Source organism: Xenopus laevis, chromosome 1L, assembly GCF_017654675.1.
Source record: "Xenopus laevis strain J_2021 chromosome 1L, Xenopus_laevis_v10.1, whole genome shotgun sequence".
Lineage (NCBI taxonomy): Eukaryota > Metazoa > Chordata > Amphibia > Anura > Pipidae > Xenopus > Xenopus laevis.
The window spans coordinates 101,413,480-101,433,225 of NC_054371.1; the positions used below are offsets into that span (position 1 = coordinate 101,413,480).

At 40.8% G+C, this 19,746-nt stretch overlaps 2 protein-coding genes across 2 annotated transcripts in view; one reads left to right on the forward strand and one right to left on the reverse strand.

Moving 5' to 3' along the window:
• LOC121393224 overlaps positions 1-6,411 on the reverse strand; it is an 89,366-nt gene extending 82,955 nt beyond the window's left edge. Inside the window, exons 1-2 of the mRNA XM_041561137.1 lie at positions 4,995-6,411; positions 3,423-3,493 (exon numbers count right to left, since the gene is read on the reverse strand). The gene's annotated coding sequence lies outside the window, so the exon portion shown is untranslated. The remainder of the gene's footprint in view (positions 1-3,422; positions 3,494-4,994) is intronic.
• A 686-nt stretch (positions 6,412-7,097) lies between these two features.
• Positions 7,098-19,734, forward strand: plin3.L (perilipin 3 L homeolog; the record flags this gene model as incomplete). Its single annotated transcript, NM_001086191.1, is given in 7 exon segments — positions 7,098-7,166; positions 8,575-8,770; positions 9,412-9,494; positions 10,156-10,429; positions 14,774-14,973; positions 15,539-15,661; positions 18,940-19,734. Coding segments are annotated over 7 exon segments (1,281 nt in total). The 3' UTR covers positions 19,294-19,734.
• Between the last annotated feature and the right edge of the window lie 12 nt (positions 19,735-19,746).

Genomic DNA, 19,746 nt, shown 5'->3' on the forward strand with positions numbered 1-19,746 from the left:
GTATTTGGCACTATACTTAGTTTTTATGCAATTAAAATTTGCTTCCAATCCTGGAATTTAAAAATAAGCACCTGCTTTGAGGACACTGAGAGCAACATCCAAGTGGTTGGAGAGCAACATGTTGCTCACGAGCTACTGGTTGGGGATCACTGTCTTAGAGCAAACAAAAGGGCCAGGAAGCAACCTGTGTGCCAAGCAAATACCCCAGGCACACAAGTTGCTCCCACTGACGCCACCCCTCTCCGCCCCTGTATGATTAAAAAAAGCAAAAATGCCTGTTTTTGTCTACACCGCAGTAAGTTTCAATGACCACCACAAGAAAATAATGAAATATAAAAACCTCAAAAAAAACACCCTCTCCATCCTAAAGCATTCCTAGTGACCATACCTCTACATTCATATTTCAAAGCAATATACTGGACAAAAAAATAGGAAAACATGAAATGCAATAAACTTTTAGCAAAAGCATACCCGTGAGACAGAAATTTCAAGAGATAAATACAATCCAATAACAACAATATTGAAAATTTTTGGTCATGTGCAAAAAAATGTGGATGTAGACCAAGCGCAACACTATTTGAAGTCACAAGTGAAAAAAATTGTCAGCAGGTCCCTTCGCATTGCTTCCTAGGGCAAACGAAAGGGCCAGGGAGTAACCTCTGTGCCAAGTAAATGCTCCAGGCACACATGTTGCACCCGCTGACGCCACCCCTCTCCGCCCCTGTATGTTTAATAATAAGCAAAAATGCCTGTTTGGACCTATGTCCAGACGCATCAAGTTTCAATGACCACCAAAAGAACATAAAGAAATACAGAAACCCTCTGCATCTAAATGCATTCTTAGTGACTATAACGCTACATACATATTTGAAAGCAATAAACTGGACAAAAATAAGAAAATAAGAAATGCAATAAACTTGAAAAAAACAGGAAAACATGAAATGCAATAAACTTTTAGCAAAAACATACCCATGAGACAGAAATATCGAGAGATAAATCCAATACAATAACAACAATATTGAAAATGTTTTGTCGTGCAAAAAAATATGCAGATGTAGACCAAGCACAACACTATTTCAAGTCACAAGTGAAATTGTCAGTGGGTCCCTTCACATTGCTCCACGATGATCCTAAAGCAAACAAAAGGGCCAGGGAGCAACCTGTATGCCAAGCAAATTCCCCAGGCACACATGTCGCCCACCCCGCCAACGCCTCCCCACTCTGCCACTGCAGTTTCCCTAATCCTACCTCACCACAAACACATGAGAATATATAATGTACTCTATTGTAAACTGATTTGTTTGCCATAGAGTGCTAAAGCTAGAAATTTCCAAACATGTGTTAATATTAAGGTTTACGCATCCAAAACTACCTAATTTGTATCTACTGTATCACTTTTAAAGCTACCTTAGGGATATCCTATTTATCTAGGCTCTTTCTTGAATTTTAAAGAGATGAACAATCCATCGATACAGAAAATTCATCACAAACTAGACCAAAGACATAAATACAAATCTATTCATAATTCATATTGTCATTTTTTTCAGCACAGACGCAGCCCTTTCGGAAAATTGTATCACAGTGCTGAATCTGTTTCCACATTGTTCAGCACCAAATAGGAGGATTCTTTCGAATTTTTAAAGAGAGCTGCTACATTCTGTAGAATATCAGCATAGTCCAGTTCTTTTACTTCTACATATTACTAAACAGTGGGCCAACACCTGTGTAAGGCTCACTCTCCTCCACTGCCACACCTACCTGCTCATGCATGCTCTCGACCAATTCTATACACATTATAGGCTGCAATACTACAAAAAAAATACTACAAACTATTAAAACATATCGAAAGAAAGATATAAACACCACAGATAAAACTGTATTACATCAACAGAGATGTAGAGAGAACTGCAAGATCAAAAAAGGTGCAGCAGCCGCATCTACACACTTCAGCACTATTGTCCCCTCCAAGGGTATAAATTGACTCGTAAATAATCCATAAAGGATGACAAATTTAGGCTCAGCTACTACACCTCTATGCTGTAATGCTCCATAAATAGAGAATAAACATACCAACAGTCTACGCATAAAAAAAACTAAAAACGACTACATCATAAACTGAACTACTATCCTAAACATGCTACCACCACTAAAAAAAAAGTTTAAGGAAGAATGATTTTGCAGGACTTAAATATCAGGGTATGCATAGCCGTTGTGCCATACATAAACATGCTCCTCAAATATTCTAATATTAAACAAAATAAAGTATACAATATTTGAAAATATAGACAGTGCATTGACATTACTCCCACAGCTAAACAGAACTAAAATCACATTGCAATATATTTGACATTTAAATTCTCTCTCAAGAAAGAGCAGTATCACCATGTATCGTAAGGAAGGTTGGTGCCCACTCGCACTTTACCAGATTTGTATATACCGGTACATCTCTAGCAATTTAGAGATAAACAGGAAAAAATATAATAAAGCATAAAAATAAAGCTTGCCACAGACCACTAGTTCTCTGTTCACACATATACAATTTTTAGGATCTTAAATATCAAGATTTTAAACAGAGTTTGCCCTATCTCCCCCATTTCAAAAATATGCCCCTAGGGGAATGGAGAACTGGGGAGTTCCCTTCTGGTGAACTAAGGTAAAATCTATTTAATCTTCAATAAATAAAAACATAATGTGATATTTTTTAATTTAGAGGCAAATAGAATTCACCACAATTTACCAGAAAATAACTTTCCTGCTCTCTATTTACCTATGCAGGATTATGAAATATTCTCTGTTTTAACCCTTTGATAAATATGCACATAAAAATGCCAGCAAGTGAATAAATAGTGAGTCAGTGGGGTTCCATCATTAGGGCAGAGAGCACAATTGCGTTCTTTTGAAATTTGGCTTTTTCTCGCCTCTGGTAACTTGTGGGGCAATGCTGTCTCAGGCAAGGTTCTCATCTTGCCTCATGGCAGGCGCCCCACTGGAAATAACAGGAACCTTAAATGCTGGTATTGCACTAGTGCCTTTGGTATTTGCTCTCAGGGCAGAACACTGGCAGACAAAATGCCCCTCTCTACCTGTCATTGCGCCTAATACTAATGACAAGCCTGTAATTGAACACAGATGAGATGGAACAGTGATAGGGGGATCCCCAACCAAAACACTAGCTTGAAAGCTTGAGCACTGAGATCTGTCTGTCACTGTTCTGTATGTATTCAATAAAGACCTAGTCGATGATGAAGGAGCACTAAGGAGTAGTCACAAGTGGAGAGGGAGCCCTTCCCTCTGCCTCCGATGCAAACAAAATGTCCTGTGTGCCAGGGGCCTATTGTGTAAGTACCTAAAATAGCCATTTCTGAGTGAGGCTGCCACTGCCGCTTTGGGACCTGATAACATTTTTAATAATTCCGACTTACCTTGCCATGTATTTTGTCTGGAGCTTTATCCTTTTCTTCTGGAATGAACCAGCCTTTACTATCAGCAGTAGCTGTAGGGGTAAAAAAAATAAATTAACACAAAAATAAAACCTTTTTACTATAAAAAGAGTAACTGCATCAGAGCATATTCCAATAGCAACCAATCAATATCTTCCTTGTAGTAGACTGATCAGAACTATTTCATTATTGTTCTCTATGGGTAACTGCACTAGTATTTAGCCACCCCCTATATTTATTTATTTTCATAGGACATACCACATGACAGGTTAGGACATTTCTATTTCTCAAGCCCACCATCAACACACACCCACTGCTGTTATAATAACCCTGCAGCCCCTTATGGATTTATGGGACTAAATGTAGTGCTATGGAAGTAGAATCCCTATAAACTAGTTACAGTAATAGTGATATTCATAACTATGTAAATATAATGCCAATACCCCTACATATACTCTACATATATTATTTCCCAACCAGGCACAGAAGATGGATCCATGTTTCTTGTTGTTCAACCCAGAATTTAGACACGCTGGGGAACAAGCTGCAAACCAGCAAACCATCCTTCTAATTTCTCCTGCCAACGGAAATAACTGTCATCACTATCTGCTGGGCAGATCAGCCCAGAAATTAGTTAATTTAGTTAAACAAAAAGTTAACCTTCATGCTTATGTGTATTTTGTCAACCCTTGCTGCTATAACTATAAAAATATACTATCTCACCTTCCTGCCATTATTGGGAATTTTATTGGAATTAAAACAATATACAAAATGAATCATTACAGAAAAAAAATTAAACAAAACTGATAGCATCAATTAACAAAGCACCAAATCATTACATTAACTTATCCTACTGATTTCTCCTGCCAACGGAAATAACTGTCATCACTATCTGCTGGGCTACAAGCTACAGTAATCGTGATTTTCATAACAATGTAAATATAATGCCAATACTCCTTCATATACTCACAGATATTATTTCCCAACCAGGTATAGAAGATGGACTCATGCTACTTGTTGCTCAACCCAGAATTTAGACACGCTGGGGAACACGCTTCAAACCAGCAAACCATCCTACTGATTTCTCCTGCCAATGGCAAATAACTGTCATCACCATCTGCTGGGCAGGTCAGCCCAGAAATTAGACATAATTTAGTTAAACAAAAAGTTAACCTTCATGGTTATGTGTATTTTGTCAACCTTTGCTGCTATAACTATAAACAGATACTATCTCACCTTCCTGCCATTATTGGGAATTTTATTGGAATGAAATTTATTGGAATTATTTTTCTTTCTCCTTTCCCTTTTCTTCTTACCCACCACCTTCCAGTCGTCCCCTCTACTGCCTTCATTCCTGCCATTATTAGGGTATGTGCTGTTGTCTGCTGCCCACTAGTCAGACCACACAACCAGCAATCCATCCTACTGATTACTCCTTCAACTAACTGTTTACCCCAGAAGTTAGGCACAATTTAGTTAATCAAAAAGATAACCTTGATGATCATATTTTTTCAACCCTTGCTGCAATATAACTATAAAAAGATAATGTCTCACCTTCCGGCCATTATTGGGGAACATGCTGCAGGATACTAGCGAGACCACACAACCAGCAGTCCATCCTCCTGATTCCTCCTTCCAACTGACCTAACTGTCATTGCTGTGGGCGTGGCTTCAGAAAGGAGGGTTTCCTCCTTCCAACTGACCTAACTGTCATTCCTGGGGGTGTGGCTTCAGAAAGGAGGGCTGTGTGCATTGGTTGGTACAGCATGTGGGCAGACACAGTTGTACTGGATAAAAAGTGGCAAATAACATTAACCCTTGGTTCCCATACCCAGCCTGCAGCTATACCAGTGAATCATATTCACACATGACAAGAAACCACTTGCCTGACACTTGGGTCCATCCCAGACACACACCCCTACAGCTGTTATAAATACCCCATTAATAACTGGGCAAATTCTAATCCATAACATGCAGCCCCACTGTGGATTATGGAATCAGGTTTAGTAGCCTCAACTAAGACCGCTGTACAAAGCAGGGAGTGCAATAGCAATATGTAAGGATATCATAACATGTACAAATGTAACACAGCTGTACTGTACCCTGTTCCCTGAAAAACAAAACTGTTCAACTTTTTTCCCCTCAGCATACCTGGCTCGGCAAATTTGTCAGACACGTTCTTCATCCATTGCTTGCCAATAGAAAACGGGGTGTGGCTTCGCATAACGCAGCACCGCCCCTTTCACTGGTGTACAAGCCGCTGTCCCTAATTACTCCTTCACTAGCCAGCACTTGTTAACTACAACCCCCAGCTGCCTTAGCAATTCATTTGCTGTTTTACGTACCCCCCCCAAGGTGGAAGTGACTGAGGTATGCAGATATATACACCAATTCGACCCCCATTGGCAAGCACTAGCACTCCACCCCGTCCCCCATGTCTCCCTCACCTGTATAAGGCAGTACAGAGTCAGTGTCCATGTCAGGACATCTTCCAGTAAAACTAATTTTGCATGCAAAACTTCTGCCTCCCTAAGGTTAGCTCTCCTCAATGTTAACATTCATTTATACACAGTGATCCCCTTGCTCCCTGTGTCATCCCTAGTTATTTCTACTCTTCGCCGTCGCCTAACCCAGCACACCTCTATCCTCCCTCCCCATATGCTTCATGCACCCTCCTCTATCCCTCCTTCTAAGTCAGTTGTAGGAAGTTAGTTGTATGTCCTGGGACAGGTGTCTTTTATTCTACCTGCTGTATCAATGCTCCTCTGAGTCTTCTGTCCTGCACTATATTGTTTCTCTTCCATGCAGTCTCAGCTATCTGTTCAGCCCCCACCATGCTACAGCCAATGAGAAACCTCAGAGGGCAGTCGTGTTTGATTGACTCCGGTGTAATAATTTATAGAATACTGAATTCTGATTGGATTAAATAAATGTGCCCGCCCTCTGCTGTGTTGCCATTGGCTGAGACCTGCTAGAGTGGGACAAAGCGGGGAATCTGAGTGAACAAGCCAAGAAAGAAGCAGAATGGAGGAGAATAGAAGTGTTACGGCTTAGATGCCATGGAGAGCCGGGCCCTACCTAAAGCCATTTTCTAACACAATCACACACACAACCCCATCATGTGACCAAGCTGAGGGAAGATACAATATAGCAAGTTTCAAGCTGCTGCTGCCAGAGAGACCTGCAGTGTCTTCAGGAACAAGACAGAATCAGCACAAACACTGGGATCTTAAGAACCATTATGGGGACGTGGGGCAGTTGCTCTTGTTCGTGCAATGCCCCCTTGCTCCTTACTGTGGATGGCCAGGGTAGATGTCGGTGCACATTAGCTATATAGAAGCTGCTTCTTCGCTGTGCTGCCCCTGGCACTCACCAAGTGTAACTCCGCCCCCTCTGACACATCATGCCTTTAAGTAGGGGGAAGAAAGGAGGGGCTGAATTTACAGAGAGAGAGAAGACGAGTGTAAGTGGAGTGCAGGCATTAGGAGGCCACATACTCTAGTTATTTCTCAGTGTGGTGGGGGTTTTTTTTGTCCAAAAGCCATTCGGGTTATGTAAGAGCTGTTCTGCATTAGGGTGGGCATCGATGGAATTGGTGGGGGATGGGTTATTTTTGCTGTTTTGCTCATATCATGGTGATTCTGCTCTTTGCCTCAGGTAAAGCTGTGTGTCACAATGTCCGAGAACGGAGCTGCGCCAATTGCTGATGAGGTACCCGAGCAACAGGTGAGCATCTACGGAGGGAACTCCTATTTGTGTGTTGGAATTTGAAGTGCACATTATAATAGGCAGTATTGGGGAATCCGTATGTATAGTGCTCTACCTAGTGTCCGAATACACCTCGAGATGTGCCTTGTACGAACTGTCAGTTGCCCAATTTGCCTGGCGAGCCCGTCTAACAGACATATGTGCCCCACTGGAGTTTTCCTCTGAAACAGGACAGTGTACCAGGTTCCTATAATCTTGTTTAAGATCTTGGCTTGTGCTGGTTCTGCATATCTTTCCTGACAACACTGCAGGTCTCTCTGGCAGCTGCTGCAGCCTGAAACTGCTAAATCTGTTTTTCTGGGTGATTCTGTCTGTGAGAGACTGAATGTGAGTTTGTTGGTATTATTATTGTACAGTTAGTTGAAAGTATGGCTACCTGTGGTTGCTGCACCAAGGGAACCCAGTCTGACTGCTATTTATTCTGTTATGAGAAGGTAGATTTTACTGTGTGTGTATATATCATACCCCTTAACGTTTTTGTGACCCATTCATTGGCAGCTTTGTTCCTGTCTGTCAGTCCTGCTTATAAGGTACTTGTCCCAATAAGTCTCTCTGTATAAACACTTATTGTTTATCGAATATGCTTAGAATAGTGCCCAGTCATCCTTTTATGTAAATTCTCTCATATAACCAGTGGCGTAACTAGTTGTTACTGGGCCCCATAGCAAATTCAATTTAGGGCCCCAAAATATTTATAAGTTGGCCTATTTTACCAAGATATATTAAAATTGCTAATTAATTAGGGTCTCACTGGGCCCCCTACACTCCTGGGCCCCCCTGCAACCGCAGGGTCTGCTTCCTCTATAGTTACGCCCCTGCATATAACCCATATCATGGTGTTTTAGGCTTTTATATTAGTTGCAGTTTGTATAGTCTCTTAAGTGACTGATTCTGGTCAAATGTTTTTAAAATGCATTTATATCAGGTGTCAGAATTGAAGGAAGAAAAATTACTACTCTATAATGTGTTATTTTCAAAGGCATATCTTGCCAATTGAGGAGTGTTGTAGTTGAACAGAAGCCTAAGGGATGCAGGTGGGATGTTTCTAATATTTTTTTTTTTTCTGGCTACAGCTGTGCTAAAATGCAATGTAATATAATTTATTCTGATGTGCACCATATGAAGGTGGCAGATTCAGATAGTTAATGGAAGAAGGACTGTTGGAAGTTGGAGTAGGCTGGCTAACAAATAGAAGACTGCTTTATAATGTGTGCAAATGTGGCTGACTAGTTACACAGTGCGGGTGGGATTCCTGATAGTATCTTTGATCTCTGGTGCAGTTATAGGTCATTTCCTCTCATCCTTCACATGCTTTCTTGTCTCTGGTCCAATCCCTAGAATATTTACATGTATTTCATTTCAACAGAATGCAGTGAGCCGGGTGACAAATCTTCCTCTGGTTAGTTCAGCATGCAGTGTTGTTGGTGCGGTGTACAGCTCCACCAAAGAAAGTCACCCCTACATCCGCAGCGTATGTGATGTGGCTGAGAAAGGTGCAAAGACTCTAACGGAGGCTGCAATGAGTGGAGCTCAACCGCTGGTAACTAGGCTGGAGCCACAGAGTGAGTGATGAATTGAATGTACTGTAGTATGGAGGATAGGGTATTTAAACACCTTTTTGTTAGCTCTAAATAGCGCATGTGACAACGAGCCAATAAAGGGCTGATAACCGTAAAAACCGACTGTAAGGATGCTTTCTTTAGAAGCATGTAGTGTGACTGAATATATATTTAAATGGTATAAAAACCAACTATTCTTGGCAGTCTGAAGAATGCCATGTGTACCACCACATAAAGCAGTTGTATAAATGTATTTTTACTCAAAATAGAAATAGCTGATCGATATTTAAATTGAAGCTTGCTGTTCCTGGAAGAAAACTTTGCTTAAAACTTATTGCAGTTAATATTTATTAAAAAAAATTTCCATTTAAAAACTGTAGATTGTATTAAAGTCAATGTGGCAAATTAATAAAGCAGAGAGCTGTTTTTAATAACACCAGGTTAGTTGATATAAATGCTGAAGCATAAAATATTCAGAATCGCTTGTCTTCCCCTTTCACAGCTGTTATTTGTGGAAGTTCACAATCTCTGCCCTTGTAAAATCTAGGCCTTCAGCCAGAACTTCTTACATCAAGGACATAAGGACAACCCTTACGTTTGTGTGTCTATGACTTTCTGCTTCACTTCCTGTTTCCCTCTTCTAGTTGCCAGCTCAAATGAATTGGTCTGCAGGGGCCTAGACAAATTAGAATCCACACTCCCCATTCTTCAGCAACCAACAGAGAAGGTAAATTAACTATCCCGGAAGAACACCAGTCCTAGTGTGCTCTATACCCAGTAGACTGCTTTTATGTATGTATGTTTTTAGTTTTTAAACTTCACAGCATACAGTAAAGTACGAGCTAGAGTTTTTTTTTTTATACCAGATTGTCATCTCTGGACATAAAATATAACAAATGTCTTATGTCCCCGGCCCAGATACAAGTATGGCAAAAAGTGCCATCCAGATAGTGAGGAAACAATTCTGTTGATTTTGAGAATTTTTAAATGTGTTCGCTTTACATGATACTAATGCACTTCTTTAAATCCTGGAACATGTAGTATCACTGTAAAAACAGCAACAATGTAGTAGAACTTTATTTTTTTTTTACTAATGTTCGGCATCCACTTTCCTCCTTGGGGAAAAGACCAAATAGAAGAAGTTTCAACCTATTAGCTGAAGGAAGACTTGTGCAAAAGAATGTCTGGCGCTGATTTAAATATATTGGTACTAATTTGCAGTCAGTCCTCTATGAGTGGACATACGCAAGCCAACCTGGTACTTCAACTTTCTCTTCTAAATATTACATGCCCACATGCAAGACACCTCAATTCTAAATTTCCCATCACTGCTTTGAGGGAACACTAATACTAAATCTGAAAATGTTAATGTGTTTAATTTTTTGCAGGTTGTGTCTGATACAAAGGACCTGGTGACTGGTGCATGTGATGCAGTGACAAATACAGTGACTGGAGCTCGAGATACTGTAACAGGAGCTGTGTCTGGTGTAATGGGTCTTGCTTATGGGGCTATGCAGGGAAGTGTTGATATGACTCGGGCAGCAGTATCCTTGGTAATGGGAACACGCATGGGACAGTTGGTTACAAGCAGTGTGGACACTGTTTTAGGAAAGTCTGAGGACCTAGTGGACCATTACCTCCCAATGACTGATGAGGAGCTAGGTAATGATTCTTTAGTAATACTTTCTCCACAATTTTACTTAATGGTTATATTTCTGACATTTAAGGTCATGCACCTAAGCTGCAAATTAATAAAAGTTATAGATAAAAGGGGCACTGCTTTTAGTGAAAGAAGATTACAAATTCTTTAGAAATTATGTTGCATAACAAGCGCTGAGAACTGTGATGTAGGTTGACATACATAAACATGGTAATTTTATTTTAGTGAAGCAGTTTGTGTTGGTCACTTGCTGAAGACGTTTTGTGAATGACCGCCTTCTGAATCTGTTAGGAGAGTATTGTGTCTCTTACCTTGGGACATGCTGAGCAGAGCAATCATAGAATGTATTAAATGCATTAAATTCTTTACATTACATTGTAATGGAACTAAGGTTTTAGGTATTATTCTGAAAGTAAAATGCAAGAAAGAATCTACCATCTGAACAAAAACTGAACTGGTCCTCCTTATTTCTAAACTACTTCACTATGGCTTGCTGATAATGAAATGTTCATGGTATATTTCGTCACCTGCGCTAAATTACTTTGAATAGCAGTTACCCCGTCAACCGTGTGAACCTCTGGTGCAAAAATATTTGAAACGTGAATAGCTGGAAATTCCTTTCTCCTATATGATTTCTATTTAAAAGTATTCTTCAAAGTTTTGCTGCCTATGATGGAGGCAATTTAGTGTGGGACCACATGTACGGTGTTGATTCAACAGGCTGTCTGGGGGTAGTCTTTGACTCTTCACCAGAGTTCGAATAGTTGCTGTCTATAAATATAAAAAAGAGCTGAAAATTCATCTGGTGATAGGGTAAATTGGCCATCTCCCTGTGGATGGGATTTCTGGCGAATTTTCAATAGCAACGGCACTTTGCCCTTTAGATCTGCCCTATAGTGTTTCTAATAAGCACATCAAGTTTCATAACTTTTTCCCAAAACGAAAAAAAACTGCCAGCCCGTTATGTAGTTGAGTAATAAAATTGCGTTGGTTTCCACAATATGCGGCATTGTGCAACCATTTCTAGGTTCTTGGTTATATTTATAGATTTTTTTAAAAAAAATAATATGCTATAAATACAATGAATGTGTGTTCAGTCATAACTTTACAAAATCCTTCTTTGACTTTTTAACCTTTCTAGATCACTTTACTTAGGGGCAAATTTACATAGGGTCGAATATCGAGGGTTAATTAACCCTTGATATTCGACTGCCGAAGGTAAATCCTTCGACTTCAAATATCTAAGTCGAAGGATTTACCGCAATTAGTTCGATCGAACCATTAAATTCTTTGAATCAAAGGATTTTAATCCATCGATCGAACGATTTTCAACTAAAAAAAGCTAAGTAAGCCTATGTGGACCTTCCCCATAGGCTAACATTGCACCTCGGTAGGTTTTAGGTGGCGAAGTAGGGGGTCGAAGTATTTTTTTAAAGAGTCGGTTACTTCGATTATCGAATGGTTGAATAGTCTAACAATTTTTAGTTTGACTCGTTCGAGTCGAAGTAGCCAAAAAAAACATTAGAAATTCGAAGTTTTTTTTATTCTATTCCTTCACTCGAGCTAAGTATATGTGCCCCTTAGTGTATGCCTCCATACTTTTCTGGCCATCCCATCTGTTACTCTCAGAGGCATTGCCTGCTCACACCACCTGCGTCCACTTTAATTCTGAATTGGTGCCCTTAATTGCACTGTATTTTTAATATAAGTTAGATAGACGATGATCATGTGTACATTGTCATACCTTTAAGTACAAGCTGATACTATGGCTGGGTGCTGCATTGATTTGGCCAGAAATGTCTAATGCTCTAACAGGTACTTGATATCTAAGACTGTAGATTCTACAATTTATTGCAGACAAGCTCTTAAAGGAGACATTTTATATAACTTCATATTCAGATATCTTACTCTTCCTTCCTCAAAACATGTATTGATGCAGAAAGAAAAACTTTTTGAATGCATTTTACCTTCTAAAACTATTATATCAGAGCTGCAGAGAAATGTTTACAGGTCAGAAGCTAGGCTGAAATGAGGAGTGGGAGTGTCTCTTCAATCTCCCACAGGAAGTTGTCAAAGCACTGACTGACAGGCTGACCTCTGCAGGCTGACCTCTGCAGCCAAACTCCTCCCACCCTCTCTCCTGTGTGCCTGCACACAATAACCTTAAATGTTCAACATAAAACAATAGATGTGAAAGTTAACACAGACTGTAATAGTAATTTCAAGGCCGGATTTGTGTCCCTGTCGCCACGGTCCTAGAGCCCGCCGTCCGAGGCCTCTGGGTCCTAGCGCCACGATCCGCACGCACCCCCCTCCCGCAAGCGTACGTACATGCTATATTGCGCTGGGGAACGATGTGTTCCCAATGCGGCTGGGCGGCATGTCACCCATAAACTTTTGCCGCCAACATTATGATCCTGTGTTCCACAGCTAGTGTTGCCACCCGGCTGTTATTTTACCGACTTATCCGGTAAAACACCAGCCGGGGCCGGTATTACAAATTTACCGGCAATGTAGCTGCCGGTAAATTTGTAATACACCTAAAAAAAGCCTGTGGCCTGCTCCAAACTCGCCTTTTTTCCTGGGCTTCTTGCCAAATGTGCATGTTTGGCCCCACCCCCTTTGACATCACGACCAGCCAGCCCCCTTTAGCATCACGGCCCCACCCTTTTAACCCCACCCCTCCACCTGCCGGTGAAGATTATTTTAAAAGGTGGCAACCCTATCCACAGCAAATAGGCATCAGTAACAAATGTACCTGCCCAGCTGCACATAATCTATAGTCCATAATACATTGTTATCCACTATGCAACGCTTTGCCTCTATTACATTATAAAAGTTATACAAACAGTGTACATTAGTATTTACTGTTATGAGATTCCATAACATCAGCTGTAGGATTGTTTTCCTGCATATTGATGTATGATCAGGTGCAGGGAGTTGCAAGGGAATAAATGCAGCAGTTCTGGGACAATTTCTGACCAGGTGCTGGAATGCAGCTGTTGAACAGTTTATGGTCAGGCACAGGTAGTTGTAAGGGAATACATGCAGCTGTTCTGGAACAATTTATGATCAGGTTCAGGGAGTTTCAAGGTAAAATGCAGCTGTTGCGGAACTGTTTATGGTCAGACACAGGTAGTTGCAAGGGAATACATGCAGCTGTTATTGAACAATTTATGATCAAGTGCAGGGAGTTGTGAGGGGAAATGCAGCTGTTGTGGAACAGCTTATGGTCAGGTGCAGGGAGTTGCAAGGGAATAAATGCAGCTGATGTTGTGGAATTGTATAACATATAATAACAGATGTGAGGAGTTAAAAGGAAAACCTAAAAGATGTTGATTGCTTTTTGTATACAACATAGTACTGTGTAGAAAATGACTATGGTATTTACACTGCTGATACACATTGCCCCAGAAAAGAATTAAAATACTTTTTGTAGTAGATTATGTTTTATATATACAGAAGTTTGCGTTTTTTCCCATTTATTGCAGGGCAAGGGAAAGGAACAAGCAGTGAAGGGAGGAGGGGGGGAAAACGAAATAAACATGGCAGAGAGGAAGAGAAATTAACAGTGCAGGGAAGGCAAAACAAGCAGTAAGGATAAACAGATGTCCGCAGAGAAGGACTGAGTGTGACATCGCAGACACGCCCACTCCTTCCTCAGTGGCTGTTGCAGCGTCTGCATCTGACAGTCGCGTCGGATCAACGCTGCGACTTCATCCGACATTTCTATCTCTCTCGCGCCGAAAACGTCCGTGTACTCCTACCTTTAGGCAGAGAGTGCCAGAGACAGAAAGTTGCAGAGGGGATGGGCTGGGCACAGTTCAAGAAAATACATTTTTTTTTTTATCCAAAAGGTATTAAGCTAAAAGAGATCTCTTCTATTTTACATAATTTTACATGGTTTGATGCATTGTGAAAATGTATGCTATTATGTCCCTTTTAAGCATATTTGTCAAACTGTAGATTTCTGAGGGAGTACTTCAAATAAAGTTTGGCAAGAAGAAGTCTGAAAGGGTGGCAACATGTTTAATTGCTTTTAGAGCATGCAGCTAAACTGAGTATTTCAATTCATTATTTATATGAACCGTAGGAAGAATGGTTAAATAAAATGTTTTCTACTCCAGCTGCAGCCATGTACCATAATTAACTATTGTAATCTGCAGAGACTGGATTAACCAGTATCTGTGAACCACCATTATGCTGTAGTATTCTCAGCAAATCAGTCTAGTGTAAGCCCATTTATCATATGTGAAGTAACTTCCAGTGTTACCACTTCTGTGTGTACTGATAAACTGGCTAATTTTCTGAGTTTTGGATTTACCTTTTTTCACTGTTTATCACAGCTCAACTTGCATCATCTGTGGAGGGATTTGAAGTAACACCATTGCAGGACCAGAGGAATCAGCAGAGTTACTTTGTTCGCTTAGGGTCACTGTCCACACGATTGCGCCACCGTGCATATCAACACTCCTTGGGCAAGGTGAGAAGTGCCCGGAACAACACTCAGGAACTTCTCACTCAGCTACACCAGACCATTGACATGGTAGGAACTCTGAAAATGTCGTCCAAAAGGCCTTGAATTTAGTTCCATTTTTGCTCATTAGTTTCTTGCCATCCTTTTTATGTGCCACATGCTATTCTTGAACTTCTGCCTTTAATGTACTTAAAGGAGTAGTTCACCTTTGAGTTAACTTTTTTTAGTTGATGTAGAGAGTGATATTCTGAGACACTTTGCATCTCTCCAGTTTGCATTTTCAGCAATCTGGTTGCTAGGGTCCAAATTACCCTAGAAACCATGCATTGATCTGAATAGGAGAGGGCCTGAATAGAGAGATGCATAATAAAAAGTAGCAAAAACTATATGTAGCCTTACAGAGCATTTGCTTTTTAGATGGGGTCCGTTACCCCCATTTGAAAGTTGGAAAGAGTCAGAAGAAGGCAAGTAAGTAAATAATGAAGTAATTAAACTATAGAAAATAAATAATGAAGACCAATCAAAAAGTTGCTTATAATTGGCCACTATATAACATACTAAAAGTTAACTTCAAGCTGAACCAACCCTTTAATCCACAAGCCTTTTCTATTTCTTTCTCATTGCCTTTATTCAGATGGATTCAGTAAAACGTAGTGTACATGGTGGTCAGGAGAAACTGCACCAGTTATGGCTGGAGTGGAACACTAAACAGCCAAATACCAGGTTGAATGATGGAGAGGAAAGATCACAGTTTGAGGTAAAGATTTTAAAGACAAATTAAGACTTAGTCTGTTAGCACTTGGAGGTGCCAAATGTTAGGCACCCCCAAGTGATTGTATTGACTTACCTGAAACCCTGGGCTGGTGCGTATGTGTGGGTTGTGGATGCATTTGGGTCAAACCTTTCCTTCTGCCCACCCAGCCGGCAACTTTATTTATCCCCACTTCCTAATTTAGCAGTTGTGTGCAGCCTTTTGGATTGGCTTGGAAGGTTTCTTGTTTTGCTCTGCTCTAGATGAGCCTTTACAAGGGTAAGATTTGAAAGAATTGATTAAATGCTATCACAAGGTGATCTCTAATATTATTCATAAAGAGTGGGCAATGCCTGAACGAAAGCTTTCTTTACTCAAGAAACTTAAATCATTGTTTACTTTTGATCAGAAAACATATTCTCCCTGAGATCATCCTTTTAAGGTGGAGGTGGTCAGATCTGCAAAGAAAATGGATCTTAAAGTGAATGCTGCTTTCAAGAGGTTGTTTGAATCTGCTGCAGCAGCTTTTAGGCCCAGAATTGCTACCGATTGTGTGGTTCTGTTAGGTTATGGCTGACGCAGTTGGACCATGATGTAGAAGATGGGGGTGTCCTGCAAACATATATAAATTCTTCTTTGGACATTATACTGCTTGTGGCTTATTACTTGTGTGATGCGTAGGATGAAAGCATCAGTCTACAAAATCATCAGCTTTTACTGTGGCTGGGAGGCAGGACCTTTGGCAGCAGATCTTGCCATTGGAAGGTACTTTTTTGTTTTGTAATGAGTTGGGAGGCTTTGCTGTTCAAGTTAGGTGAGACTACGAAGTTACTCCCTTAAGTTAAGACTTTTTTTTCTCAAAGTTTTTTCCGTCAGTCAAGTGCTCAGAGTAAGAGTTCTAAAGACAAGAATTTACTCTTCAGTTTTTTTTTGGGGCCAGGTTTTGGATGGTGATCAATCTGACTGACTGGCCTCCATCTCTTCATGAGCAAAATCTGCCTCATGATGGAGGGGGTGACATCGGCAATTTATATCCTCTAGCTGGGCGATTCTATGGCTACTCTCGAACTGCAAGACGCCTATCTCTGTATTCCCACCTGGCTGGATCACCAACATCTTCTCAAAATTGCGATCAAGCAAGGGGCAAGAGTATGTCACTGTCTGTTTGAAACCCTACTTTTCAGCCTGTCTTCATCTCCCCGAATATTTACCAAAGTCTTGGTGGTGGTGGTAGCCTATCTGAGGACTCGGGGGGGGGGGGGGGGTTCAAGGCCTCACACTTCTTCCTTTGAGAAGGTGGCCAGTCTGAATAGAACCCTGTTCAACCTCTCATTAGAGAAGAGTCTTGATCAGGGAAGCTATATCTGCTCTGGGGAGCATGACATCTTCAATAGAGCCTGTTCAGTTGGCCAGACCTCACATGAGACCACTCCAGAGAGCCATCCTGAGAGTCTGGGATGATTCAGAGAGCACTCTGGACAACCTCATAACATTACCTCAGCATGTGAAAACTTGCTGAATAGTGGACAGAACCCAATTTGTTCAAGGGAGTTCCCTGGTTCATAGGCAGGCAGGGATGGGGAGAAATTATGGAGCAGGGTACCTGGCAAGATACTTGGTCACAACAGGAAGCAGTGCTCTCCTCCAATCTCAACAAGCTCCTGGCTGTTTGGAAAGCCCTCAAGGCAATGGCTCACCTGACAAGGGAGCAGCAATAAAAATCCGGGCAGACAACACCACAGTTGTGTCACATATAAACAAGCAAATGAAGCCAACTTCCTCTGGATCCACTAGCAGCTGTTTCTGTTTCACAGAAAGGTTGAATTTGATGTTTTTGTTTTTTCAACTGCAACTACTATGTGACTCCAAGCTGCACTTAATTTTGATGAAGAATGATAATTGGCAAGGAGAATGTTAATTGCTTGTATCTGAGAACAGTGTAGAGATCCCAGTTTTGCGCCATAGCTGTTGATATAGTCAGAATTATTGTGGCATCTGCCCAATGCAGATAGCTAAAAAAAAACCTTAACATACATACGGAAAATAGATCTATCTGCTTTTATTAAGTCTGGCAGTCAGTTTGAGCTGGGAGTGAATTTTCTTCAAGGGAGCAGTCAATCTAAAGAGTAGTCCTGTAATGTATTTCTTTTCAAATGGTGCTTCTTGTGTACTGTAACAATATTGCAATAATGTAGACACAAAAATTAAGTTAAATGTTTTAAGGGACCCAGGAGGAGAGGTGCTTGTCCTGTATAGCTTAGTCTAGTTCTGTAGTTTTATGAAGTAAGGCCAAGGTTGCAATCTTTAGTCTTGATGAATGCTGGTTGTGGCAGCCTGAATGGCTCCTCTGACAGTTTGGAATATGCAAATTTTAATCAGTGTAGCAAATCTTTGGGTCTGCAAGTTGTAAAGGTATCCTATACCTGTAGTAGACTAGCCTGTAAGACTATGACGCTGTCTCTAAATTTATAAAGGACTGTTTTGGCCTGACTCCTGGCCTAAGAAAATGAGTTAACTTTGATGTGGTCCTCGGCTACAGACATGTAGAACTTCAAATTGAATAAAAGTTTGATGGTACATATAAGACAAAGAAGGAAAATTTAGGGATGGGGGTTGGCCATTTAAGACACCCACCTAATTTGTAGTCTTGGACTCCAGACCAAATGGCCCAGGGAGCTGCAATAGACTGCTGGGGAAAAAATACCCATTCACCCAGTTTAGGGGCATTTACTGGGAGGGATTTTTAGTTTACCTGGGAAAACTATATAGTTTTTTTTTTTTTTTCGGCTTTCTATATCTGTTTGACACACGCAGCAAGTGCAGGCACGAGTCTGCTGCTCCTGTGGGGCCCCTAGGTGATCGTGCCCCAGGGGGCACTTTTTCCTCATTCTGCTTGTTGCCTCAGGGCTTCTTAGCGAGTGGGTAAGGCTTCTAAGCCGCTCCCCCGCCTGGAAGTGCTGCAGAATCTAGAGTATATACGTTCTGTGGCACTTTTGTACTTTTATCCACAGAACATAGATTCTAGGTTCTGTCCAAATGCCAGAAAACCCCTTCTCCAGAAAATCCCAGGTCCCAAAATTCCAGACAATAGATCCCATACCTGTACCTAGTTTTTTGTGGTCAGGGTTAATTTTTGTTTCTTTGGGACCTCTCTACTGTAACTATTGTATAGGATTGGTTTGTTTGTTTTTTTCTGTATGTAATATATGTTTAGTTCATGCACCCATTTATTGCACAGCTCTGTGGACTATGCTTTCTCTTTATACATGCACAATTATTTGCAGCTTTTGGAATACCGAACTTTCACCATGATGCAAAGCCTCACAGCGCAACTGCAGACCACTTGCTTAAGTTTGGTGGCTGGAGCACAAGGTCTGCCATCTCACATCGAGGAGCGGATGCAGCACCTACGGCAAAATGCCCAAGATCTCCACTCCTCTTTTTCTAATATTTTCTCCTTTGGGGACCTCTCGGCAGGGATCCTGACACAGAGCCGTGAACAAGTTACAAAGGTCCGTGTCCATGTGGATGAGCTATTCTCTTATGTAGTTACCAACACTCCGTTAACTTGGCTTGTGGGACCCTTTGCACCTCAGTTGGTTGAGAGTCCTGAGGAGCAGCCAGAGACCCAAGAATGAGATAGGAGGGAGGTAGAATTCAGAAATAGGGCTTATAAAATATGGCACTGAATACACTAAAAGTGTGTTCCAGCTTTTGAAGGTTGAAGCATATACAGAGATCTATACTATTTTATTGATAGGAGGAAAGAGGGACACACTCCTTCTGTGCATTTCTTGGCTTCATCAGTGCATTGTGTTTTTTTTTCTATTGGAAAATGCATTTCCCAACCTGTAATGAATTACTAAGTTCAAACTTGTAATGCTCAAATAATTAATTGCTATAACAGTTATATCTGTATTTAAACTTACCCTAGCAAATGGTTAGGTCTTGTGCAAACATTATAATTTTACACATGCCTGTTAGTTTGTGTACTTTGTTCTTGAGCTGCTTTTCAGTCTGGTTTATACATGATATTTACATACAATTAACGGCCATAAATAAATATGATCTACTTTTGAGAATGCCTGTTT